The following is a 27,282-nucleotide window of genomic DNA, read 5'->3' on the forward strand; positions in this document are numbered from 1 at the left end:
TCATTTATTTTTGTTAAATTTTATCATCAAGCTTTACACTGCCTTTTGTGAATCTCATTATATGGGGGGGGAGGGGAGGTAGGTTAATAAATTCTAATAACTAAATAAATAAATGAGAGACGGAAGCCCTTCCTCCCTCTGATACGTCCCACCATTTAAAAAGTCCATAAAACAAGTTCACACCTCATTCCTTGCTCATCCCTCTATTACGCTGGATGCCACCTCCTTCCCCTCTTTATCCATAGGGAAGGTACCTTACCTTTTTGGGGTCCATGTTAAACTTTTTCCTCCCCATAGCCACCTGCTTGTTCCTCTGCATGTTCTTCCTTGAAAACAAGAAACCACAAGATCATACTCCCCAGAGCACATATCCAAGATCCAGCCCACTCCCCAGACCTTGATGCCTGTGTCCAAAGATCTAGCCCAGTACCCAGACCCTTGCACGTGACCAAGGATACAGCCCACTCCCCAAATCTTGGTGCCTATGTCCAAGGATCCAGCCCACTCCCCAGTGCACATGTCCAAGGATCCAACCCGCTCCCAAGACCCCGGGGCAGGTGTCCAAAGATCCAGTCCACCCCCAAGACCCTGTTGTACGTGACCAAGGATCCAGGCCCACTCCTCAAATCCTGGTGCCTGTGTCCAAAGATCTAGCCCAGTCCCCAGATCCCAGTGCACGTGACCAAGGATCCAGCCCACTCCTCAGTGCACATGTACAAGGATCCAACTCACTCCAGAGACCCCGGTACAGGTGTCCAAAGATCCAGTCCACTCCCCAGACCCTGTTGTATGTGACCAAGGATCCAGGCCCACTCCCCAAATCCTGGTGCCTGTGTCCAAAGATCTAGCCCAGTCCCCAGATCCCAGTGCAGGTGACCAAGGATCCAGCCCACTCCCCAGACCCTGGTGTGTCACTGCCCCCTACAGGCTACATCCTTCCCTGTCTCATCATTATGTACTAGAAAATTCCCCCAACTGCTTGGTGTGCAGAAAACCAGTGACTCCAGTATGGTCATGACAAGCTGCTCTTAGCACAGGCTGCTCGTACACCCACACACACTAAGCCAAAAGTCAAAGGCTTCTTTTGCACCAGAAGATGGTGGATGGGCAATTTTATTCCTGTGCCAGCTCTGTTCTTGGGAGTGACGATATATCCTTAGCAGACATTTGAAATGAGAAAGCAAAAGGGGGTGTACAGTTTGAAAAGCTTTAGCAAGACCGACTGAGTCATATTTCGAGCTAAACCTCACAGAGGTCTGGCTGCCTTCCTATATCCTAGTCTCCAGTTCCCAGTCGCAGCCCCTCACCTCTCTTCCGTGGATCCAAGGCTCTCAATTTCATTTGTGACTTCTGCTATCTCATCCTTCAGCCGCTGAGATATAGAAATTTAAGAGGGAAAAACAGATGTAAATTACACTGCACACATGTACCCAGAGAAGAGCATTCAAAGGGGGGGGGGGGGGGGGGGGTGAGGATGGGAGACAGAAACTCTGACCAGGGATCTTTCAGCTTACATAGCACCTACAGGCAGGCACTTTCCACAGCCATGTTTACCTTGCTCCAGCACGGATTGCACACGCATGTGACATACCCCTACTACTGGCCTCATATTGTGCAGGGGGGAACAGACGGGGCATCCAAATAATTCAGCTATCCTAGCGGCTGCTCCCCCTATCCTCCTCAGCCTTTGATTTCAATTTTTCATTTTCTACCATTTTCTGCCCCAAATATTTGATGCTGCTTTCGACTCCTGACTTGTAACTTTTATCTTATCCTTATGTGTCCTTCTGTCTGTCCATCCCTTATCCTTTTTGGTCCTGTTTGTCCTGATTTAGATTGTAAGCTCTTCTGAGCAGGGACTGTCTTCTTCATGTTCAATTGTAAAGCGCTGTGTACGACTGGTAGCGCTATAGAAGTGATTTATAGTAGTAGTAGTAATTTATCTGGGGGGAAACTGCTACCGTGTTTCCCCGAAAATAAGACAGTGTCTTATATTAATTTTTATTTTCAGGGGATGTCTTAGTTTCGGCGAAACATGGTACAAGCCATACCCAAATGCACCACACTAGAGAACCAAACGATTACACATACAAAAAAAAAATCCCAACAATGGCCCCCGATAGAGGAAGAACGAGGAAAAGAATGCATTGCTTTGTGTTATAGACGTCCGGCTCTCACAAGGACACAAAAAAAAACAAACAACCTCCCCTAATAAACCACAACACAGTACCATATCGCCATCACTACCTCCACACTAATGGGAACTGGGCTGGGTGGCTAGTTGTCAAATAGTGAGCTTCTAGTGGGAGAGAGTGGGCACCCATCGGGGCCAAACAAAAACTTTGCTAGGTCTTACTTTTGGGGAAACAGGGTATATGCCATTCTCTCCAAGGAAGAGCAATTGCAATGGGAGAAGGGATTTGGTCCTGGAGAAACGCTTCAGCTGAGGTTAAACTGTGATGATGTGAGCAATGGAATGGCATAAACAGGAAGCAGGGTGTGCCCATGCCACCGCTGACACCACAGAAACATTCAGACGGGGTGGGGAAAGAGGGTCACCCTCCTTGACTGCATGAATGTCTGGGCATCTGAGCTCCTGCACGTCCCTCTCCCATCTCCCCCCCCCCCCCCCCAACAGAGCCAGACTGCTACACTGAGTCACAGTCACCTGTATGTCTGCCAACAGTTCCTGCTTCCGACGCCGGATATTATCCAGTTCCTGCTGCTCTTCTGGAGTCAGATCACTGGGAACTAAGAAAGAAACAGAAAAAAAAATGCTTCAACATAAAAATGAACTTGCCATGTGCTCACTGTGCCACGTGGGACTGAGGCGTGAGATTCTGTGGCAGCCCTGGCATGGTGCTTCAATGCAGGTGTACCCAACCCCCCAGGTACATCCACGGAAAAAAAACAAAACCCTCCAGCTCCTGTCCTTTTCACAACAGGATATTAATACTACTACTTATCATTTCTATACACTTTAAAGGGGTTTCAAACATGTTGAAATGGCACAAACAAAATCAAATTTTATTGCGTTTTATTTCAGGTGGCAAAAATGACATAAAAAGCTTCCATTTCTCAGCTGTTGAAAAAAGGGAGACATCCCAATCTAGCTTTGTATAACTTCAGACTAACCATCATAAGCATCACCATACTGGTGTGGACTGGAGGAGTGGCCTAGTGGTTAGAGCACCGGTCTTGCAATCCAGAGGTGGCAAGTTCAAATCCCACTGCTGCTCCTTGTGATCTTGGGCAAGTCACTTAACCCTCCATTGCCTCAGGTACAAACTTTAGATTGTGAGCCCTCCTGGGACAGAGAAATAACCAGAATACCTGAATGTAACTCATTTTGAGCAACTACTGAAAAAGGTGTGAGCAAAATCTAAATAAATAAATAAAGATTCTAGAATTCTAAAGAAAAACAAGATTCCATGCAGAATTTCAAAGTGTAGCAACATTCCATCTAGAACCTCAAAGAGTAACACAATTCTTCGGGGTGGCCTAGTGGTTAGAGCACCAGTCTTGTAATCCAGAGGTGGCCGGTTCAAATCCCACTGCTGCTCCTTGTGATCTTCACTTAACCCTCCATTGCCTCAGGTACAAACTTAGATTGTGAGCCCTCCTGGGACAGAGAAATATCCAGAGTACCTGAATGTAACTCACCTTGAGCTACTACTGAAAAAGGTCTGAGCAAAATCCAAATAATAAATACTGGGACAGACCTTCATCAAGCGCAAGTATCCTGTTTGCAAGAGTAGCCAATTCAGGTCACCTGGCAGGGTCCCGAAAAGGAAGACAATGGATTTGACATCCAGAGGTGGCTGGTTCAAATTGGAAAAGTAACGGAAGTGATGCTGAAGGAAAGGATAGTGAATTTTCTGGAAATGAATACGTTGCAAGATCTGAGACAACATGGTTTTACCAAAGGTAAATTGTGCTAAAGGAATCTAACTGAATTCTTTGACTGGGTGACCAGAGAACTGAATCAAGGATGTGCGCTAGATATAATCTACTTAGATTTCAGCAAAGCCTTTGACACGGTTTCTCTTGAATAAACTTGACAGGCTGAAGATAGGACCTAAAGTGGTGAAGTGGATTAGGAACTGGTTGATGGACAGACGCCAGAGGGTGGTGGTTAATGGAATTCGCTCAGATGAGGGAAAGGTGAGTAGTGGAGTGTCTCAGGGATCGGTGCTGGGGCCGATTCTGTTCAATATATTTGTCAGTGTCATTGCCGAAGGGTTAGAAGGTAAAGTTTGCCTTTTTGTGGATGATACCAAAATTTGTAACAGAGTGGACACCCCGGAGGGAGTGGAAAACATGAAAAAGGATCTGCAGAAGCTAGAAGAATGGTCTAATGTTTGGCAATTAAAACTCAATGCAAAGAAGTGAAGTGATACACTTTGGGAGTAGAAATCCATGGGAGACCTATGTGTTAGGTGATGAGAAACTGATCTGCACAGACAGGGAGAGGGATCTTGGGGTGATAGTATTTGAGGATCCGAAGGCGACGAAACAGTGTGACAAGGCAGTGGCCGTAACCAGAAGGATGCTAGGCTGTATAGAAAGAAAGGAGGTGTTGATGCCCCTGTACAAGTCGTTGGTGAGGCCCCCACTGCAGTATTGTGTTCAGTACTGGATGCCGTATCTTGCTAAGGATGTAAAAAGACTTCAAGACGTGCAAAGACAAGCTACAAAAATAGTATGGGATTTCCATTACAAGACGTACAAGGAGAGACTTACCTGAACATGTATACCCTGGAGGAAAGGAGAAACAGGGGTGATATGATACAGATGTTCAAATATTTGAAAAGTATTAATCCGCAAACAAACTTTTTCTGGAGACGGGAAGGTGGTAGAACTAGAGGACACGAACTTGAGGTTAACGAAGGGGATTTTTTTCACGGAGAGGGTGGTGGATACTTGGAATGCCCTCTCGCGGGAGAAGGTAGAGATGAAAATGGTAACAGACCTCAAAAATGTGTGGGATAAACACAAAGGAATCCTGCTCAGAAGGAATGGATCCACAGAAGCTTAGTGGAGATTGGGTGGCAATACTGGTAATTGGGAAGCAAAGCCAGTGCTGGGCAGACTTCTACGGTCTGTGCCCTGAAAATGGCAAGGACAAATCAAGGTCAGCTATACATTTAAAGTAGTACATACAATGAGCTTATCTTGTTGGGCAGACTGGATGGACCGACCAGGTCTTTTTCTGCCGTCATCTATTGTGTACGTTACTATGTTACTGAAAAAGGTGTGAGCAAAAAAATCCAATCTTGGAGGCCCATTGTGTTGTGTTTTTTTTTTTTTTGCTTGTCTTCCTTGTGCTTTGGACACCCTCTCTCCTGTTTGCCTCATCTTACTGGAGTTGAGGTCAAAGTCTACTCCAGCCTACCCTGATTTGTCTTGCCATTCACATGACACACAGACTGTAGAAGTCCGCTGGGCACTCTCTCCTTATATCCCATCTACTCTTCAGCATGTTCTAATCTGTCTTTTCATCGATACCAGGCTCACCCCTGCAGCCCTTTTAAAAAATGGGTGCGAACTATGCGAATGGTACCCGAGGATTGAAGGGTGACCAATTTAAATGAGATTAGATTACTAAAGGGCTCATTTTCAAAGCCCTTAGACTTACAAGTTCCATAGGTTACTATGAAAATATGCCTCTACGTCAGTAATTTAATTTTTGAGGTGTTTTTGAAAAATATGCCATCTGGCTCCAGTGATTTGTCACTTTAATTTGTCAACTTATTCCAATACGTCTTTCCAGTTCACTGAATCATCACCCTGAAAGAATATTTCTAGCCTCCCTGATACTTTCCTCTGTAAAAGTGGAGGTAAAGAATTAATGAATTTATTTGCTTGCTATGGCCTTTCCCCTGAGCATCCCACTTATCCCTCAGTCATCTAAAAATTCAACAGGCTATTTCACAGGCTTGCTTTGAATATACTTGAAAAGTGTTTATTTTGTGCTTTTGTGTCTCTGGAAATTCTCTTATGCTTGTATTATCAAAGTTTTTACATGTGTTAAATGTAATTATGTTAATGGCACTGTGTGACCTTGAGCACGTCACCTCAGTTTCTATAACATAGTAATATAGTAGATGACGGCAGAAAAAGACCTGCATGGTCCATCCAGTCTACCCAACAAGATAAACTCATATTTACCATAATATAAAACCTTGGCCAGGAGAAATGCGCTGTGATTTTCCATCTAACACCACAGAGGGGACAGGTTCAATCCTGCAAGTGCCTCCAACGGAGTCGGGTGGCAGAACGTTAACATTAACAAAAAAAACAAAACCTGTATGACAGATTTTAAGTCGGAAAAAAAAAAAACACATTTGGAAACAAAAAGTTTGACAAAAAATGGGTTAAAAATGTGAAAGAATTAAATATGTGAATATATTAGTAAAAGCGACTGTCCTTGGTCCTTTCCTCAGTTTCTATTGCTGTCTAGGGAAGGGAAACACCTATTGTACCTGAATGTCACTCAACCTACACGCGTGTGTGTATGTGTATAGACAGAACACAGTGTGAATCAATGTACCTGCTGTCACACACTAGTGTCAAGATCTTCTCCATCTTGGATGGAAGAATCTGAAGACAGAAAAAAAATCCTGGAACCAGGAAAACAACGTTTATATACAATGGCATAGTTGTACTGTCAGTGTGTTGCACAGGATTATAGAGATGAGGGTCTCCTTTACTCAACAGTGCACAGGCTGAAAAAAATTGAAGGTATTTCAAGATTTGGGATTAACTCCTTTTTATAGTGAATTTGCTGTTCTCCCATCTTTTAAATAGTTACCTTTAAAAAAGGAAAAAAAGAAGGGAGAAACTGCATGTGCACACAAGAGGATGCTGCATGTGCATATGAAATGGGTGAGGGTTTGGGGGTGTCGTTTGTGCGTGCACGAGTGCCGCGTTACTGTCACAACTGGACCACCGCTCAGCTAACACCATGCATTTCATGAAAATCTCTCTCCCACACTCACTGCTCCTGACAAGGTGTCAGACTCTTCATCTTCTCAGGAGGAGGAGGAGGAGGCGGCGGAAAGGTCTGAACATAGAACACAAGGAATCCCAGCCATGCCCCCCTCCCAGCTGGGTGCACACATGGGAGAAAGACTCACACCAAGGACAAGGACAGAGACAGACGCATCACCTTACCAGATGCCCTCAGTCTGTCCTGTGACGTCCTCTGTCAGACAAAGAGCTGAGACAGCACAAAGTCTGCCCTCAGGGTCCATGGCAAAAGCCTCGTCTGCCAGGGCCAGTCAGCAGGGTGGAGTAACAGCAGTGAATCCCCATTCCTGGGCCTGCTCCCCGGCTCAGTACATCTCCATCAAGGCGACACCTCCCAGATGCAGCCGCTGCCTGCACTGCCTTCTTAACCCCTGCCTGGCTGCACCATCTGCTCCTACGCATGCGCGCACTCTCTCTCTCTCTCTCTGTCCTCCCCTTAGTAGCTCATCTTGATGGGAAACCTGGCTTATTTATTGGGATTTATCAACCCAAGGCAGTGTACAGCAGGCACAGTTTAACTATTGAAAGTTGTTAAAACAAGCAGAGTGTGAAAAATTACAGCAAGACCTTAGGAAACTGGAAGACCTGGGCATCTAAATGGCAGATGAAGTTTAATGTGAACAAATGCAAAGTGATGCACATTGGGAAGAATAATGCAAATCATAGTTATATAAGTACATAAGTAATGCCACACTGGGAAAAGACCAAGGGTCCATCGAGCCCAGCATCCTGTCCACGACAGCGGCCAATCCAGGCCAAGGGCACCTGGCAGTACAAACATTCTATACATATTATTCCTGGAATTGTGGATTTTTCCCAAGTCCATTTAGTAGTGGTTTATGGACTTGTTCTTTAGAAAACCGTCTAACCCCTTTTTAAACTCTGTCAAGCTAACCACCTTCACCACGTTCTCCGGCAACAAATTCCAGAGTTTAATTATGTGTTGGGTGAAGAAATATTTTCTCCGATTTGTTTTAAATTTACTACACTGTAGTTTCATCGCATGCCCCCTAGTCCTAGTATTTTTGGAAAGCGTGAACAGACGCTTCACATCCACCTGTTCCACTCCACTCATTATTTTATATACCTCTAACTACCCTTCTCCATTGTGAATACTGCCCATTTAACCCCACTCTCTGTTTCCTTTGCTAGGGCCGACACTCAAAAAAAAAAAGCTCACTCAGCCCTCCGCTGCCGCAGATGCACATAAGCCTGTGAACCCTCTGGGAATGTAGCTCACCTAGAGCTACCAAAGGTAGCTTGTTTCTGGGATAAGCAGCATAAAATATATTGAACTTTTTGGGGATCTTGCCAGATATTTGTGACCTGGATTGGCCACTGTTGGAATCAGGACTCTGGGCTTGATGGACCTTTGGTCTGTCCCAGTGTGGTAATACTTATATATTATATATAAAGGTGAATCCTGAGCTAAATCCAGACAAACATTTTATTAGAATGGAAAAGTAGCCTAGTGGGCAGAGCACCAGGCTGACAACCAGCAAAAACCCGGCTTCAAATCCCAGTCCGTTCCTTGTGATCTTGGATAGGTCACTTAACCATCCACTACCTCAAGTACGAACTTTAGACTGTAAGCCCTTCAGGGTCAGGGAAATAACTACTTTGAGCTGCTAATGAAAAGGTGTGATGTAACTAATTACCGCCCTGTTGGAGGGATTAGTAATAAAGCAGTTCATGATTTTTTGTTAGCTTACAATTTACTTCACGATTTCCAGTCTGGCTTACGGAAGTGCTTTAGCACAGAAACAGTGATCGCTGACTTATTAGCAGAGGGTAGGCTACTCTGGGGAACGGCCTAAGAGCTATTATATTACAATTCAACCTCTTATGCATTTTTGATCTGGTGGATCACCATTTGCTGTTGGAAATTCTAGATGGGTTTGGTGTTGGAATAAGTACCTGTATACAATATGTAAGCCGCATTGAGCCTGCCATGAGTGGGAAAGTGCGGGGTACAAATGTAACAAAAAAAAAAATATTTTATCCTGGTTAGAGGGTTTCCTTATATCTAGAGTAGTGTTTCCAAAGTGCGGTCCTGGAGTACCTCTTGCCTGTCAGGTTTTCAGGATATCCACAATGAATATGCATTAAAGAGATCTGCATGTAATAGAGGCACTATATGCAAATCAAGTTCATGCATATTCATTGTGGATATCCTGAAAACCTGACTGGCAAGGGGTACTCCAGGACTGGACTTGGGAAACATTGATCTAGAGCATACAGACTGAAATTGAAGGGGTCTCATACTGAGTCATGGAGAGCAACTTGTGTTGTTCCGCAGGGTTCTCCCTTATGGCCAACCTTGTTCAATGTATTAATGTCTGCTTTAGGCTGGTTTCAAGATGTTTAGTTATGCAGATGACATTACCTTACTACTTCCCATCTCTCAGACAGTAGAGGACACTGCAGTCAGAGTAAGAGATTGTATTTATCTCCTTGAAACCTGGATCAAAACTCATGGCCTAAAGCACTCTGGAATGAGGGGGCATACGATGAAGTTAAGAGGACACAGGCTTAGGAGGAATCTGAGAAAGTATTCTTTTACGGAAAGGGAGGTGGAAGCGTGCAATGGCCTCCTGGTGGAGGTTGTGGAGACGAGGACTGTGTCAGAGTTTAAAAAAGCATGGGACAAGCTTGTGGGATCCCTTAGGAAAAGGAGGAGTTAAGGGTTACAGAGGATGGGCCATTTGGCCTTTATCTGACATCAGATTTCTCCGTTTCTATAATAATAAAAAAAACAAAGTTTCTTCTGTTAGGACAATCTACTAATATGTGGAATGATAATGTGTTGGAGTTAAGTAGGTCACACTTCAATTTTGAAGACAACATCAAGATCCTTGGCATTACTGTATCAGGAACTTTGTCATTAGACTCACAGGTGAATTTACTCATTAAGAAATCACTTTTGCTGATGAGAAAACGCGATTGCTTTGATACCTTTACTTTTAGATAGCGTTTCTCCTTTGCTGCGGGACCTCCACTGGCTACCAGTGGAGGCTCGGATTCAATTTAAGGTTTGCATAACAGTTCATAAGATCCTTTATGGATGAACTCTGGAATATTTGTTCAGTTGGGTTCAAATGGCCAACAAAAGACAGAGGCCTTCGAGACAGCTTTAGTACTTTACTATCTCAGGCCTAGTAAACTGAAAAATATGACCATCTACTCTGCAAACCGTATATACCAGGGCCCCTCTGTCATGGAATTCTCTTCCTACACAATTTGGAAAAATTCAGTTTTTCTCTGATTTTAAGAAAGCTCTGAAAACTTTCCTTTTTAAGAGGTTTTAGAATTAGAACATGTTAACTTACTTTATATTAACTGAATGGTAGTTAACTGGAGCCTGTTGCTTCTACTCTGTGGGTAGATGCGGAATATAAGAAGTAAAAGTAAAGTAAACCCTGCTAAGCTAACTGCTTTTACCACATTCTCTGGCAACGAATTCCATTTAATTACACGTTGAGTGAAGAAATATTTTCTCCAATTTGTTTTAAATTTACCGCTTTGTAGCTTCATCGCATGCCCCCTAGTCCTAGTATTTTTGGAATCAGTATACAAGCAATTCACACCTAACCATTCCACTCCACTCATTATTTTATAGACCTTTATCATATCTCTCCTCAGCCATCTTTTCTCCAAGCTGAAGAGCCCTACCCACTTTAGCCTTTCCTCATAGGGAAGTCGTCCCATTCCCTTTATCATTTTTGTCTCCCTTCTTTATACCTTTTCTAATACCATTATATCTTTTTTGTGATGCGGTGACCAGAATTGAACACAATATTCGAGGTGCGGTCACACCATGGAGCGATACAAAGGCATAATAACACCCTCATTTTTGGTTTTCCATTCCTTTCCTAATAAAGCTTAACATTCTATGTGCTTTCTTAGCCGCCGCCGAACGCTGAGCAGAAGGTTTCAAAGTATCATCGACAACGACACTTAGATCCTTTTCCTGGATGGTGACTCCTAATGTGGAACCTTGCATTATGTAGATATAGTTTGGGTTCCTCTTTCCAACATGCATCACCTTGCAGTTGCTCACATTAAACGTCATCTGCAATTTAGACGCCCAGTCTCCCAAGGTCCTCTTGTAATTTTTCACAATCCTCCCGCGATTTAACGACTTTGAATAACTTTGTGTCATCAGCAAATCTAATTACCTCACTAGTTACTCCCATCTCTAGGTCATTTATAAATATGTTAAAAAGCAGCGGTCTCAGCACAGACCCCTGGGGAACCCCATTATCTACCCATCTCCATTGAGAATACTGACCATTCAACCCTACTCTCTGTTTTCTATCTTTTAACCAGCTTTTAATCCACAATAGGACACTACCTCATATCCCATGACTTTCCAATTTCCTCTGGTGTCTTCCATGAGGTACTTTGTCAAATGCCTTTTGAAAATCCAGATACACAATATTGACCGGCTCACCTTACATAAGTACATAAGTACATAAGTACATAAGTAATGCCACACTGGGAAAAGACCAAGGGTCCATCGAGCCCAGCATCCTGTCCACGACAGCGGCCAATCCAGGCCAAGGGCACCTGGCAAGCTACATGTTATTCCTGGAATTGTGGATGTTTCCCAAGTCCATTTAGTAGCGGTTTATGGACTTGTCCTTTAGGAAACCGTCCAACCCCTTTTTAAACTCTGCTAAGCTAACCGCCTTCACCACTTTTTCCGGCAACAAATTCCAGAGTTTAATTATACGTTGGGTGAAGAAAGATTTTCTCCGATTTGTTTTAAATGTACTACACTGTAGTTTCATCGCATGCCCCCTAGTCCTAGTATTTTTGGAAAGCGTGAACAGACGCTTCACATCCACCTGTTCCACTCCACTCATTATTTTATATACCTCTATCATGTCTCCCCTCAGCCACCTTTATTCACATGTTTATTCACCACACCAAAGAAATACAGTGGTGAGGAAAGATTTCCCTGGACTAAATCCATGTTGGCTTTGTTTCATTAATCCATGCTTTGATCTTTAGATATTTTAGTGTTACAACTCCTACCTTTAAGGCGGGTAGGGATTAAAAAAAATTCAATGAACACCAAGCAAACTGTGAAAACATTCAAAATCAGTCAAAAAAAAAAAAAAAGTCAAACAAACCAAAACGTTTGCCCTGTGGACATCCCTACGAAGCTGCTCAGCTGCTGGCTGGAAACAAGATCATGCAACTCTGCTAATTAAACAAAACTGGCTTCCAGTGCAGGCTAAGATTAAGTTTAAAATATGACGTTTCAAGGGACTAGACCTAGCAACAATGGACTCCTTTTCTGTGCCACAGGTTCAGGCCAAAGCCAAGAGCCATTACCTGATCCTCACCCTGCTTGATCTATCTGCGGCTTCCAACACTGGCCACGTTCTGTCTTCACTAGGGTTTTTGGATCACAGTCTCTTTGTACGTCTCTCGTTGCATTTTCCGTGTTGTCCTCCACCATCATCACACTCAGAACTGTGTCCTGAGAAATTTCCTCCACTCTCTCTAGCCTCTTTCTTTGGGTTCTCTGAACCTCCCACCCTCCCAATGGCTTTCACTATCACTTTTATGCTAATAACTCCCAGATTGACCTCTCTACACCAGACTTTTTCACACTGTGCAAAATCTAAGACAAAAAAAAAATACACATTTCCTAAAACTAACAAAGAAAATCAAATCTTTACCTCAAAAGGGCAAGAAAACATGTAAAGAGGAGCTGTAACTTGTTTGTGTATATTACAAAATGCCTAGCACCCGCTTGGGGTTACCCTGCAGCCACCTGAAGGATCTGCCCAGCCTCGCCTGCACTTAGGCTCATGCTCTATACTAGCACCTCCACCGACTGGGTTCCGCTTGCCTTTGGGCTAGTCTCCCACTCTCAGGTTATTCCCCAGTGATTTCTAGGACACTGAAGCCACACTCCAAGGGTCCCGCAGTTCCCAGAAAGCACCCACAGACCCAAAAACATGAACCAAGATTCTTAGTCAGTCCAGGACAACAGAGTCCATAAACTAAATAAGGTTTATTGTCACAGAACTTGAACAGTGAACAGAAAAAGGTGAAATCAGCAAGCAATAACAGGTAACTGAATATGGATTACAAAACTATCTAAACATTTGTTTAGTACCTGGGTGGCAACGGGGGAGTTCAGAAACTGTAGCTGCTCATGGGTTATAAAATATAACTGCTCACAGGATCTCAGTAAAGAGATCTTTCTCTCTCCGTTCCCCAGGGCCGCCGAGAGACTGGGCCGGGCCCGACGCAAGGCCGCCCCGGGCCCTGCCCTGTCCCCGCCGCCCCCGAGGTCGCCGTTGCTCCCCCCCTCCATCCGCCACCGGGCCGGGCCCCTGCATTGAAATCACAGCGCCTCTCACCTCTGTGTGAAAGTGCTGCAGGCAAGCAGGGCAGCAGATCGCCTCCCTTCGGACCTCCTTCTCTCCCTGTGTCCCGCCCTCATCTGACGTAACTTCCGTGAGGGCACGACACAAGGAGGGAAAGAGGGCCGAAGGGAGGCGATCTGCTGCCCTGCTGCATGCAGCACTTTCACACGGATGTGAGAGGCACTGTGATTTAAATGCACGGGGCCCAGCCCGGTGAAAGACAGTCGACGATGGAGGGCGGGTGGGACTGCGGCGCCGGGCCCACCTTGGAGGCCCAGGCCCGGGGAATTTTGTCCCCCCTGCCTCCCCCTCTCGGCAGCCCTGCCGTTCCCTAGCTGAGAATGGGGAAAATCCAATATCTTCAGGCTAGATTTGAAATCCGAGGCCAATCAGAGCCCAATGGTACTGCAGACTGCCTTTCCATAAGCAACAAGCTCAAAACAAGCACCATCTGCTGGCCATTTAGGAGAAATACACCATGAAATAATTAATACAGTTTTCAGGCTTGGAAACCCACTGTTTCATCACAGTGTACATATGATACTTGCAGTTGTTCGGGTCTTGCTGTGTCTGAGCAAATGGAACCAACATTTCATCCATCACACTGTGGCCTTCTTCAGGGTAGGGCTGAAACATTAGTTCCACTTACTCAGACATGGCAAGGCGCAGACAGACAAGCGCAGCCATCATGACACCAGCTGCAAAGCCTAAGAGAATGTGTGTACATATATTACACAACACACACACACACACACACACACACAAATAAAACGGGTATGCCGTCGCCACTGCTCCAGCTGTCCTCTGGTCCCAGGTGCAATGCTCTGCTGGGCTCACAAAAGTTGCTGACAAGCTAAAATTTTGTTTGCTTTTTAAAAATTTAAATCAGGTTCAACAAAAAATAACAACATCTTGTGAAACAATGAACATAGCTCAAAGCTATCACCTTTAGCTGGAAACATAAAGTCTAATTACAGCATCTACATATCTGTTAATATTAGTATAAGTAAGAAAAAACAAACTGATCGGCCCATGCAGGTTGAGTACACACACACACACACACAACCATTCTCTCTAAAATCAGAAAATACTAATAAGGTGGTCAGTAGAGAGAAGATTTTGAAGGATGGAGTAGATCTTAGTAAGGACAACCCTGGACAGGGTTGTTATTTTCACTACTGCAATTGTCGATTGCTTACAGTATGTTTGACTTCTTCTTGCTGTACAAACTGCCTTGAGTGAATTCCTTCACAAAGGCGGTAAATAAATCCAAATGAATAAATACATTTTTTATTTATTTGTTACATTTATACCCCACATTTTCCCACCTATTTGCAGGCTCAATGTGGCTTACAAAGTACCATAAAGGCGTTTGCCATTTCGGTCGATAACAAATACAAGATTGTGTTGTGGTCAGATGAGATAGAGGTGAATCAGGCGTCATGGGTCAAGGAAAAGAGGAGAGTAAATTGTCCAGTAATTAAAACAGTGATGGAACACCCACACAGCAAGCAGCCCGAGCCAACAGATCCACCCTCCACCAAACACAACCAACCCTCTTTCTGCAATACTGAGGAATAAGTTTGAGACTGTGAATGATTGACGAGATCTACAAGAGAAATCTCACCATGGCAGAAGACTGTGCCAGAAACTTTCTTTTTTAAGAAATATGGATCATAGCTAGATCTCTGACCATCTCCAAAACCTCCATTGTAATTCTCAGAGGAATATTCTGATCTCTATATCCCTATAGGAAATTTGTAAACAGCTTAGAACTGAAAAGGTGTTAGCGGGATATAAACCCAAAATGTAATGCTTTACTTACCGCCAGGGTCACTTTACTCATACTACCCCTCTCCTCAAGACCCTTCACTGGCTCCCTATCCGTTTTCGCATCCTGTTCAAACTTCTTCTACTAACCTATAAATGTATTCACTCTGCTGCTCCCCAGTATCTCTCCACACTCGTCCTTCCCTACACCCCTTCCCGTGCACTCCGCTCCATGGATAAATCCTTCTTATCTGTTCCCTTCTCCACTACTGCCAACTCCAGACTTCGCGCCTTCTGTCTCGCTGCACCCTACGCCTGGAATAAACTTCCTGAGCCCCTACGTCTTGCCCCATCCTTGGCCACCTTTAAATCTAGACTGAAAGCCCACCTCGTTAACATTGCTTTTGACTCATAACCACTCACCTCCACCTACCCTCCTCTCTTCCTTCCCGTTCACAATAATTGATTTGATTTGCTTACTTTATTTATTTTTTGTCTATTAGATTGTAAGCTCTTTGAGCAGGGACTGTCTTTCTTCTATGTTTGTGCAGCGCTGCGTACGCCTTGTAGCGCTATAGAAATGCTAAATAGTAGTAGTAGTAGTAGTAACAACGTACCTACACCTGTAAGAGAGACACAAGTGCAAAATGCAAACCGGGCTAGAACAAAACTGAAGACCAGCAGCCCAAATGCACTGAACATACAGCATTTTCAGGTTACTAAATATTCATATCTCTTTATTAATTAAAGACCTGCCTTTTGTAATCTGGCATAGGTTGTGGGTGGCCTTTCAAAGTTACTCTTGAATGCTTATATTTGAACAAAAATCTAGTTGTTGCTTTATGGTATTTTAATGTGGTTAAAATAAAACTGGCAGTTTTACTTTTGTCAGTGCAGAATCTCTTGACTAATGATTTAAAACATCGCTGAAGTGAATCTGCCCTGTGACTCATCAATGAGTCAGGATGAAGCACACTCATTACCAAGTTAAAGTCGGTCATACCCTGACACAAGGCCAGAAACAATCCGGACCAGCACTAGAAGCTGGGTACTGTCTATTTTCTCTCTATTCTCAGGGATCCTCCAAATCGTGACCCCCCTGACTCCTCTCAGCTCTTGTATGGTGTGTCCTTCCAGTACGACATCAGTTCATTGGCCAACACAAACTCTGAACTAGAGGCTGAGCGAATTTCCGTTACAGTGTTGAAACTGACCCAAAATGGGCTGAAACCGAGCGTTTGTGGTGGAAGCTGAAAATTTGTGCTTTCTCCTGTTTGTCTCCCTCCTTCCTTCCCTCCCCCTCCCCTTGGGCCTATCTTACAATCCCTGGCAGTCTAGGCATGTTGTCAGGGCAGGCAGTCGCTCCTGCCTATGCTGGCCCTGCTCTCAAAATGGCTGCCTGCCATGACCTCTAGTGGCAATCTTATGAACCTGCTGCAAGAGGTCACGACAGCCATTTTGAGAATAGCGCTGACATGGGCAAGAGCAACTGGTGGGGGGTGGGGGGGGAATCACTCCTGTCCTGAATATACCATTAGACCACCAAGGATTGTAAGGTAGTCTAGGGCCGGGCTACTTTGCATTCTTTTTTTTTATTTTTCTGTAATGTGATTTCAGGCAATGCAGTTATGATCTTGAATAGTAGTTTATACGGTAAATACAGTGCTCCAAATAAATGCTTTTGATATATTTTATTATCCCAAATTTACAGACTAAAATTCCTGCTAAACTCCCTCGGAGTTAGCCTCTCTGTGGAGCTATGACATCAGCTGTCAGTCCAAATGTGGCACAAAAGTCCGCTGAGGTCCATATGTGTGGAAGGTATTTTGCTTGGAGGTACAATATGGTCTTTATTTAAGTTATTACATATATTCTGGCTTGGATACTATTTGGGTGATTCTAAAGAATTTCCAGGCTCTGTTGGATATGATGACGATGCAGCGTTTTAATCACACTTGTGGAATGCAGAAGCTAGATTCTGTAAAAAAGGGACCTGCAGTGATAGTTCAAGCACAATTACGGGTCAGCTTATAGTGTTAGTAGGGAAATATTACAATAAAATGAAGTTTATATAAGAAAATAATTTGAGAAACGTATTGCTCTTGATTTTGTAATTTTCAGAGCATATAGTCCCTGTCATTCAGTGACCTCAATGTGCTTTTTTATTCTGGATTGTGCAAAGTGACCGCAGTGTAGATCAGTGTCTGGACTCCTTTACCCTGTTTTAGTAAGAATCAACATTATGCTCGTCTTTTAATCAGTCTTATAACTAAATAAAAATTGGGAAACATCTCCATGCTACTTTCTCTTGTTACCTGTGAACAGTTTGGATAAGCACAAAAAGCTGGTAATTATGATTTTTTTTTTCCAGACGTTCTCACAAAGTTCCTGTCTTAGAGGATATTTAACTACATCTGCATTGACTTGGGAATCTAAACGCGCCAGACTTGTTGAGACCCTCCTTGGTAAAATGTTTCTCCCAGTTGTCAGTCTGTGTTTGCAGGTTTAGCAGAGAGCAGCTGACTGCAAGCTCCGACAACTTCCAGTGAGCCTTATTGGTTCACATTAACACAACTAAGGTTACCATATTTTGTCCTCCGAAAAAGAGGACACATGCCACGCCCCCATGCCCCACCTATACCACGCCTCTGCCCCGCCCACACCACATCCCTTTTGGATCCTCATCCCGCCCTTTCTCACTCACCCCGCCCCCTGTCACATATTCCCCTCCCCTCCCCCGGGTCACATATTCCCCTCCCCTCCTCTTACTTACTATCTACTGCCCTGGTGGTCTAGTGACCTCTTTGGGGCAGGAAAGAGCCCCCTCTTTCCTGCCCAGAGCGCTGCCTTGCCCTGCATCCTTCTCGGTCTCGGCTTGGGATTCAAAATGGCTGAGAGTTGAAGTCTCGCGAGGCCGCTTCAACTCTCGGCGGCCATTTTGAATCCCGAGCAGAGACTGAGAAGGATGTAGGGCAAGGGCAGGCAGCGCTCCCGGCAGGAAAGAGGGGGATATTTCCTGCCGCAAAGAGGTCACTAGACCACCAGGGCAGATAGTAAGTAAGGGGAGGGGAGACCCATGGCGCCGCTCGCCTGCCCACCCGTTTGTCCAGAAATCCAGACAAACAGGCGGGCGGGCAAAACCCACTGGACGCCCCGGACATGTCCTCAAAAAGAGGAAGATAGGGTATCCTGATAGTAAGGTTGCAAAAGAGATCATAGTAGATCAGGTGTCCTTAAATAAAAATCAGACAAAAGATTGCAAATTAATACTGTCAAGTACTGAAAAAGAGGACATGTCTGGGGAAATCCGGACATATGGTAACCCTAAACACAACCAATCTTTAATTTTTGGTTTTGGCTTTAGTTGAAACCAGGAAACAAGTTTCGGTTTCGGCCAAAACTGAAAACAAAAAAAAGTTCAGTCAGCCTCTAGAATAAAGCTCATTTTTGTACTGGCCAGATCTCCTCGGCAGAAATTATCCATCTTCCACCATCTTTTCAGCACAGCTGTATTAAAGTGGTGAGAGACACTAATTACTGGAAGGAGGGTGACGACTGCCATATGACAGCGAGAGACCTGCAAGTACACAAGCCGCAGCATCAGAGACATGAAGACATAGCAAACGCATGCGTCCCTGCACCAAGATACCTCCTGACTTTTCTGAAATAGTGTGGTTCCGGTAAGCAAAGACTACCGACTGCTCAGACTGGGGCTCCCCAGGCCTCAGCCCTCTCTGACCGTTCATTAACATCTAGTACTGTCTTCTACCATCTGACAGGAGCGTGCTGCTCACGAGGCGATATATGCGGATAGGATCTTTTCTGCTGTATGGATCTCATCCTTTAATGAAATGAAAGTTATCATTATTTGTAAATAGTTTACTGACAAAAACAGACCTGCACTTAATTTGCAGAAAAGTGAAGCCTCATTCCTGCGCATCTCACCCAGTTTATGTATTGACAACTCCTTTAAACTGCTACGGTGGGAACTTTAAGTACTAAGTACACAAGTGTTGCCATACTGGGACAGACCGAAGGTCCATCAAGTCCAGCATCCTGTTTCCAACAGTGGCCAATCCAGGTCACGAATACCTGGCAAGATCCCAAAAAGTACAATACATTTTAAGCTGCTTATCCTAGAAATAAGCAGTGGATTTTCCCCCAAGTCCATTTTAATAATGGCTTATGGACTTTTCCTTTAAGAAGCCATCCAAACCTTTTTTTAAACCCCGCTAAGCTAACTGCTTTTACCACATTCTCTAACAACGAATTCCAGAGTTTAATTACACGTTGAGTGAAGAAATATTTTCTCTGATTTGTTTTAAATTTACTACTTTATAGCTTCATTGTGTGCCCCCTAGTCCTAGTATTTTTGGAAAGAGTAAACAAGAGATTCATGTCTACCCGTCCCACTCCACATTATTTTATAGATCTCTAGCATATCTCCCCTCAGCAGTCTTTTCTCCAAGCTGAAGAGCCCTAGCTGCTTTAGGCTTTCCTCACAGGAAAGTCATCCCATGCCCTTTATCATTTTTGTCGCCCTTCTCTGTATGACTCTCTTACTCAACACCCTCACTTATCACCCCTACCACTGCAATTTCCCCACCCCTAACTGTCTGTCTGTCTGTCCAATTTAGATTGTAAGCTCTGTTGAGCAGGGACTGTCTTTTCATGTTGATTTGTACAGCGCTGTGTAAGTCTAGTAGCGCTATAGAAATGTTTAATAGTAGTAGTAGTAGTATGAGCCAAGTATAGGACAGTCAAGCCATTGTGACATCACTGATGAGGTTGGCTCTTAGGCATTGGTGGACTGAGGCATTATGACATCACAATGTCAGCTCTGGTTAAACACTGCTATGAGCCAAGTATAGGACAGTCAAGCCATTGTGACATCACTGATGAGGTTGGCTCTTAGGCATTGGTGGACTGAGGCATTATGACATCACAATGTCAGCTCTGGTTAAATCACCGCAGTTCCTCAGTACCTTTCCGCTCTCATCTCTCCCTACACTCCTCCCCGTGAACTCCGTTCGCTGGGTAAGTATCTCCTGTCGTCCCCCTTCTCCCCCACTGCTAACTCCCGGCTCCGTTCCTTCTATCTCGCTGCTCCCTATGCCTGGAATAGACTCCCTGAGCCAGTACGTCAGGCTCAGTCTCTGGCTGTCTTCAAGTCTAGGCTTAAAGCCCACCTCTTTGCTACTGCTTTCGACTCCTAACCATGACTCTCTTACTCAACACCCTCACTTATCACCCCTACCACTGCAATTTCCCCACCCCCTAGCTGTCTGTTCGTCTGTCCAATTTAGATTGTAAGCTCTGTTGAGCAGGGACTGTCTTTTCATGTTAATTTGTACAGCGCTGCGTAAGTCTAGTAGCGCTATAGAAATGTTTAATAGTAGTAGTAGTAGTACTTTGCTATCTGGGAATTATTCTGGATTCTCAAATGAAGACGGCAGTTGGTAAAGCAAACTCTTCTGAACAGTGCTCCAGGCCTGCATGTCTGCTCATTATGGTACCTGTGAAATCTGTACAAACATTTCAGGCGGTGCAGAATGCTAAGCCAGGCGGTATATTTAATTCTTATAACAAACATTTTAACTGAATGCGTGAAATTCACGCAGTTAACCTTACAGTGACTTCTTGTTAAAACCCAAATCCAATTCATGCTACTGGGGCTTCTTTTTAAATCTTGCCATGGCACTGCTCCCCCTGTACTCATAGTCTGTTACTGGACAGCTAAATCTTGTACACATCCCTTGCCTGTCGTTAACCAACTTCCGACTGCAATTTCTCGTCCGGTTGCCCTCTCTGTGGGATTATGTTTCACATTGAAATAACAGAAGGATTGCTGGAAAATGGATGGGTAGCCAGTCCGGTTCCATTTAACCAACCTTTCTCAGAACCAGCCCAACAAGAATGGGTGTGAAGGTGACTACTGTGACCTCACCTCCTTCTAGGACACCTTGAAATGCCACCCTTCACTCAATCCTGCAGACTAAAGTCTCTCCATCAGCCCTCCAGAGCTTTCTGAGCAACAACGGACAACCACAAAAATCCACTGATGAGACCTCATCTGTACACAATGTACCAAGAAACCAGAAAGAACCACACAAGTGACTCTGATCCATGAGAGAAGATCCATTCAACACACTCCTATGTAAAGCACCTGTCAGGGGACAGTCACCCGAGACCGTGTGCCAAGAAACCCCCCCAGAGGACAGATACATAACACGTTTTCATGTGCAAACAGAACAGCCACACAACATGCATGAACAGCAAACGAAGTGGGAGGACCACTCACAGGGAAGGGTCAGAAATTGGGAGGGGAGGGGGGTTATAAAATACCACGTCATCAAGACAAGAGAGGAGAAATTCAAATTCCTACATGTAATAAATAGAAATTAAAACAAAACAGAGAAAAGAAGATGACACATTTTTTGATCAGCTTTCGAAGGCGGCCCTTCTTCAGATGAGAAACGTATTCCTACATTAACACGTTTAATAAAAAAATAAAGAAACACACTCAGAATAGGAAGCAGAGGCCCTGAAGGTAACTTGAATAAGCCCCTAGGAAGTTCTTGATCACCATAAATGCCATATATGAACAGGGGCACAGCAGGTACAACTCTTAACTTCCTTACTGGGCAGACTAGATGGGTCAGGCTGGTCTTTATCTGCCTTCATTTACGATGTTCCCATGTTTAAAGGCCCAGAAGCCCCCTGTCAGGGTCCCAGGCAACTGTGACGGTGTTCCTGAAGCGTACAGAGAAGTGTCCTAAAGTAATGAGAAAATATGAGCGACTCATAGTCACTCCTGTGAAATGCTGCTCCCATCCCCAGATCGGAGGGGGCTCTTCACCAGTTTTGACAGTAGCGCTCAGTCACCTCTGAATCCTACACATCTCTCACCTCCCCTCACTACACTAAGCCCCTTCCTGAAGTGGTGCCCTCCTCCCCGGTACTGCTCAGCCGTCTCCACTCACCACTCCCGGCCTCCGTGTTCAGCACCATGTCTGCACTGTCAATCCCGGCTCTGGCTTCTCTCAGCACCTTCCAGCACTGAAGCTGAGGTAAGCAGGGAGAGGCGGCCACCTGCCACCCTGTCCCACTACAGGAACTGCCAGGAAGCACGTCATGAGGGCCCCAAGGCCAGATTACTGCTCACACCCTGTTCCTGTTAACTAGGCAGGCTTAACCCCTTCCACACCCACCGAGTCTAGGAGCTGAGAAAGCTGGAGGCCCGGGAGACACTGCAGCTGCAGAGCACTTTGTACAAGTGATCAGGAAGGAAGAGAGTCAAAGCACTTTCTTAGCCTCGACATTTTATGTGCCGCCAAAATATTTATAGAGCTACATTCAGAAACTGACTGTACTGTATTGCGGAGAGGCCCAGCGAAGAAATGCTTCTTCCCTCATTCACCCAAGCAAGGACCCCTTATGTGGGGTTTAAACTGAATGTGGAACAAAACTGTCACTGCCTGAGCCCTCTTCCTGCACTGTACCAAGACCTGCTCATAAGGCTTGGTCCTTTAATGATTTAAGAGCAATGCGGACAGCCTTGAACTGAGCCTGGTAGACTGGAAACCAGTGTAGCTTCAAGGGCTGACTGGGCTGTGGACTCTCCATGTCTCAAGTTCTTCTAGCTCTTGACATATAAGATTCGCGGAAGACCCACATACGCGTACAGGAATGTCCGAGCTGCCCTTGGCCAAAGGTGGAAGGAAGTGACCCCTGCGACTGAGCCAACCTGAGCTTCTATGTTCACTTAAGAGGATACAAAGGCTTTCAGTCTCAGGTTTGGCAGAATGATATATCGCTCAGCATTGGCTTTACCTCATCCCAAACTTCAGGCCCTCTGTTTTGCTGGATTTTAGTTCATAATATAGGCAACCGAGACCCCTCGGGCATAAAGGTTAACAGATATTTACATTAATGACACAACAATAATCACCAGACCCATGGTATTTTCTTAAATATGGCACAATTTGGCCGCAGCTTTATTTATATAGAATACATCATAAAACCTTAGGTATACCCAAGCCAAATTCAGCCTTTGGCTCATTATCCAACATTCAGCCTTTGGCTCATTAACCAACCAAGTCCGCCGTATTAGCAAGACTGACCAATCGTAAACATTGCTCCCCGCCGCACAGCAAGGGAGCTCAACCGTAAGCGCAGCTATCCAAGCTGCCTAGCTTATACCATCAGGCTTGGGTACCCTGCCAAAGCTGCGACAAGATACATACAGGTACAAATCACAGTAAATGGGTAGGGGGGGCGGGTGTATGCTGGTGCCCGGGCGCCTGAAGAGGCCGTCCGGGCTCCACCCAGGGGCTTTTAAACCCCAGTCGCTCTTCCCCCTTTTTCAGCGGGGTGCCCATTGGACGTCGGGAACATGCCCGTCACGCCTCGCGTGCACCCGCTGGCTCGGTTGGCATGCCCATCGGTGCACGGCGCCATATTATAGGCGGCTCCGTGCACCCATGGGGGCACTACGCCTTGCTTATAGCAGCCCACTATCAGATCGAGAACAGACAAAGCACTAATGCTCAGACGTCCCAATGATTTCGATTAACTATGTAAGAAAGACAAGGATCGCGCCCTGCAGAGGACCAGCCACCCACCAGGACCTGCTGTATTCTTCTGCTTAGAAACCTTTCATGCCACTGCTCAGGCAGCCCAATGGTTACAGCAGCGGATGAGAACCAGGGGAGCCAGGCTGAATTCCCACCCTAGCTCCTTGGACAGGAAAATACCTGCTGCACCTGAATGTAACTCACCCTGAACTACAACGGAAAAAGGCCTGAGCTAAGTGCAAATCTGCTTTTTGCTGGCCTCCCACTTAGTCACCTCTCCCCTCTCCAGTCGGTTCAAAACTCTGCTGCCCGTCTTGTCTTCCGCCAGGGTCGCTTTACTCATACTACCCCTCTCCTCAAGACCCTTCACTGGCTCCCTATCCGTTTTCGCATCCTGTTCAAACTTCTTCTACTAACCTATAAATGTACTCACTCTGCTGCTCCCCAGTATCTCTCCACACTCGTCCTTCCCTACACCCCTTCCCGTGCACTCCGCTCCATGGATAAATCCTTCTTATCTGTTCCCTTCTCCACTACTGCCAACTCCAGACTTCGCGCCTTCTGTCTCGCTGCACCCTACGCCTGGAATAAACTTCCTGAGCCCCTACGTCTTGCCCCATCCTTGGCCACCTTTAAATCTAGCCACCTCTTTAACATTGCTTTTGACTCGTAACCACTTGTAACCACTCGCCTCCACCTACCCTCCTCTCCTCTCCTCCTTCCTGTACACATTAATCGATTTGATTTGCTTACTTTATTTATTTTTTGTCTATTAGATTGTAAGCTCTTTGAGCAGGGACTGTCTTTCTTCTATGTTTGTGCAGCGCTGCGTACGCCTTGTAGCGCTATAGAAATGCTAAATAGTAGTAGTAGTAAAATCCCTTGCCTTTATTTGAAAGTCATAGTTAACCAGTCAAAAGATGGATGAGAAATTAAGTAAAATTAAGACTGAAAACCTGCCCTCATCACAGGCCCCCAGAAAATCAGCTAGTACTGCCAAAACTCCATTTCCAAAACATGAAAACAGCTTTCCCACAACAGCATCTGAGGTTACGTCCTAATGGAACAGGATCTTAGCGTCTTTGGAGAAGAACCTTGGTCTGCCTGAGTAAACTCCCTGTTGCTTTGGGCTGCTTCCAGATCCTGTTTCCTCAGCAGACCAACCTTTGCAACCGGCTTCTGAACAGAGAATAACACTACTCGTCATGCAAACCAGTACCTGAAATGCACAAGTCAAACAATGAGCAGATCACAAGTCCCACAATGCACTTAGGAGCTGATGCGGAACTGTAGAACGTGGTTAGCGAGACATCTGTGTGGAAGTTTCTAGGTGGACGATAAGGAAGAGTTTTGTATTAGAAGCTAACCCTGTCCAAAACCTCGTAGTAATCTTCGGTCCCCCAGTTACCCATCACAAAAACCCTCAAAACCGCCACATTCAAGATACTGATTTGAAAGGAGTTACAGTGGGAGGGCATGAATATCGTATAAATTTGTTCGCAGGTGTGGAGGAGTGGCCTAGTGGTTAGGGTGGTGGACTTTGGTCCTGGGGAACTGAGTTTGATTCCCACTTCAGGCACAGGCAGCTCCTTGTGACTCTGGCCAAGTCACTTAACCCTCCATTGCCCCATGTAAGCCGCATTGAGCCTGCCATGAGTGGGAAAGCGCAGGGTACAAATGTAACAAAAATAAAATAGATACTATTGGAGATTCTACATGGAATGTTGCTACTATTGGAGATTCTACATGGAATGTTGCTATTCCACTAGCAACATTCCGTGTAGAAGCCTGCGCGGCCACATTGGTGATCTGCAAGGGCCGACTTCTACATGGAATGTTGCTAGTGGAATCTCAAATAGTAGCAACAGTGGAGGAGTGGCCTAGTGGTTAGGGTGGTGGACTTTGGTCCTGAGGAACTGAGTTTGATTCCCACTTCAGGCACAGGCAGCTCCTTGTGACTCTGGGCAAGTCACTTAACCCTCCATTGCCCCATGTAAGCCGCATTGAGCCTGCCATGAGTGGGAAAGCACGGGGTACAAATGTAACAAAAATCAAATAGATACTATTGGAGATTCTACATGGAATGTTGCTACTATTGGAGATTCTACATGGAATGTTGCTATTCCACTAGCAACATTCCATGTAGAAGGCTGTGCAGGCTTCTGTGAGTCTGATGTCCTGCACATACGTGCAGGACGTCAGACTCACAGAAGCAGAAGCCTGCACGGCCACATTGGTGATCTACAAGGGCCGACTTCTACATGGAATGTTGCTAGTGGAATAGGAACATTCCATGTAGAATCTCAAATAGTAGCAACAGTGGAGGAGTGGCCTAGTGGTTAGGGTGGTGGACTTTGGTCCTGAGGAACTGAGCTCGATTCCCACTTCAGGCACAGGCAGCTCCTTGTGACTCTGGGCAAGTCACTTAACCCTCCATTGCCCCATGTAAGCCGCATTGAGCCTGCCATGAATGGGAAAGCGCAGGGTACAAATGTAACAAAAATAAAATAGATACTATTGGAGATTCTACATGGAATGTTGCTACTATTGGAGATTCTACATGGAATGTTGCTATTCCACTAGCAACATTCCATGTAGAAGGCTGCGCAGACTTCTGTTTCTGTGAGTCTGACGTCCTGCACTCACAGAAGCAGAAGCCTGCGCGGCCACATTGATGATCTGCAAGGGCCGACTTCTACATGGAATGTTGCTAGTGGAATAGCATCATTCCATGTATAGTAGGAACAGTGGGGGAGTGGCCTAGTGGTTAGGGTGGTGGACTGTGGTCCTGAGGAACTGAGTTCGATTCCCACTTCAGGCACAGGCAGCTCCTTGTGACTCTGGGCAAGTCACTTAACCCTCCATTGCCCCATGTAAGCCGCGTTGAGCCTGCCATGAGTGGGAAAGCGCGGGGTACAAATGTAACAAAAATAAAAAATATGCCTGCTGCTAATAGAGAATGCGACTACGTGAGTTCGGGTTCTTCTCAGGCCTCAGTATAAATTTTGGAAAATCTGAGGTCTTACCGATAACCTGCTTTTGCGCTTGTAGAGCTTTACCAGACTTTCCCTTGGCATGGGCCGAGGAAGGCATTAAGTCTACCTTAGCGCAAACGGTATATGGGTTTATACGAAGAATGTTATTGAGAAATTGGAAGCTGTAAAACAACTTTGAAGTAGATGAAAAGACCTTCCGGTGAATTTTTTTGGGTCGTGTAGCGTTAGTCAAAATGATTCTATTGCCAAGCTTACATATCTGTTACAGATGATTCCGCTCTGGATACGTAGGCAGGAAGACAACTTGTTCCGCGGTGTAACTGCCTCTTTTATTTGGCACGCTAAGCGCCCTAGAATTTCATATGCCAAGCTGGTTCATACTAGGCTCTGGGGGGAGGGGGGGGGGGTGCGCCTGCCGGATCTCAGGGCTTATAATGTAGCTGCCCTTCTTAGATGGATCCATGAGATCCACTCGGGGACAGGTTTTTATGCTCCTGTAGGTTTCTGGCACAGCTGGTG

General features: G+C 45.2%; 1 protein-coding gene across 3 annotated transcripts in view; it reads right to left on the bottom strand.

Moving 5' to 3' along the window:
• CYTH1 (cytohesin 1) overlaps positions 1–27,282 on the bottom strand; it is a 75,142-nt gene that overhangs the window by 28,176 nt on the left and 19,684 nt on the right. Inside the window, exons 1-4 of one of the 3 annotated variants that reach the window (XM_030208632.1) lie at positions 22,175–22,299; positions 2,669–2,751; positions 1,308–1,372; positions 260–326 (exon numbers count right to left, since the gene is read on the bottom strand). In XM_030208632.1, coding sequence (XP_030064492.1) covers positions 260–326; positions 1,308–1,372; positions 2,669–2,751; positions 22,175–22,202 — 243 coding nt within the window. In that variant the 5' untranslated portion in view covers positions 22,203–22,299. Of the gene's footprint in view, positions 1–259; positions 327–1,307; positions 1,373–2,668; positions 2,752–7,176; positions 7,296–22,174; positions 22,300–27,282 lie in introns of those variants that run through there. The other 2 variants (XM_030208633.1, XM_030208631.1) reach the window with 2 other exon arrangements.

Source organism: Microcaecilia unicolor, chromosome 6 (genome assembly GCF_901765095.1).
Source record: "Microcaecilia unicolor chromosome 6, aMicUni1.1, whole genome shotgun sequence".
Taxonomy (NCBI): Eukaryota; Metazoa; Chordata; class Amphibia; order Gymnophiona; family Siphonopidae; genus Microcaecilia; species Microcaecilia unicolor.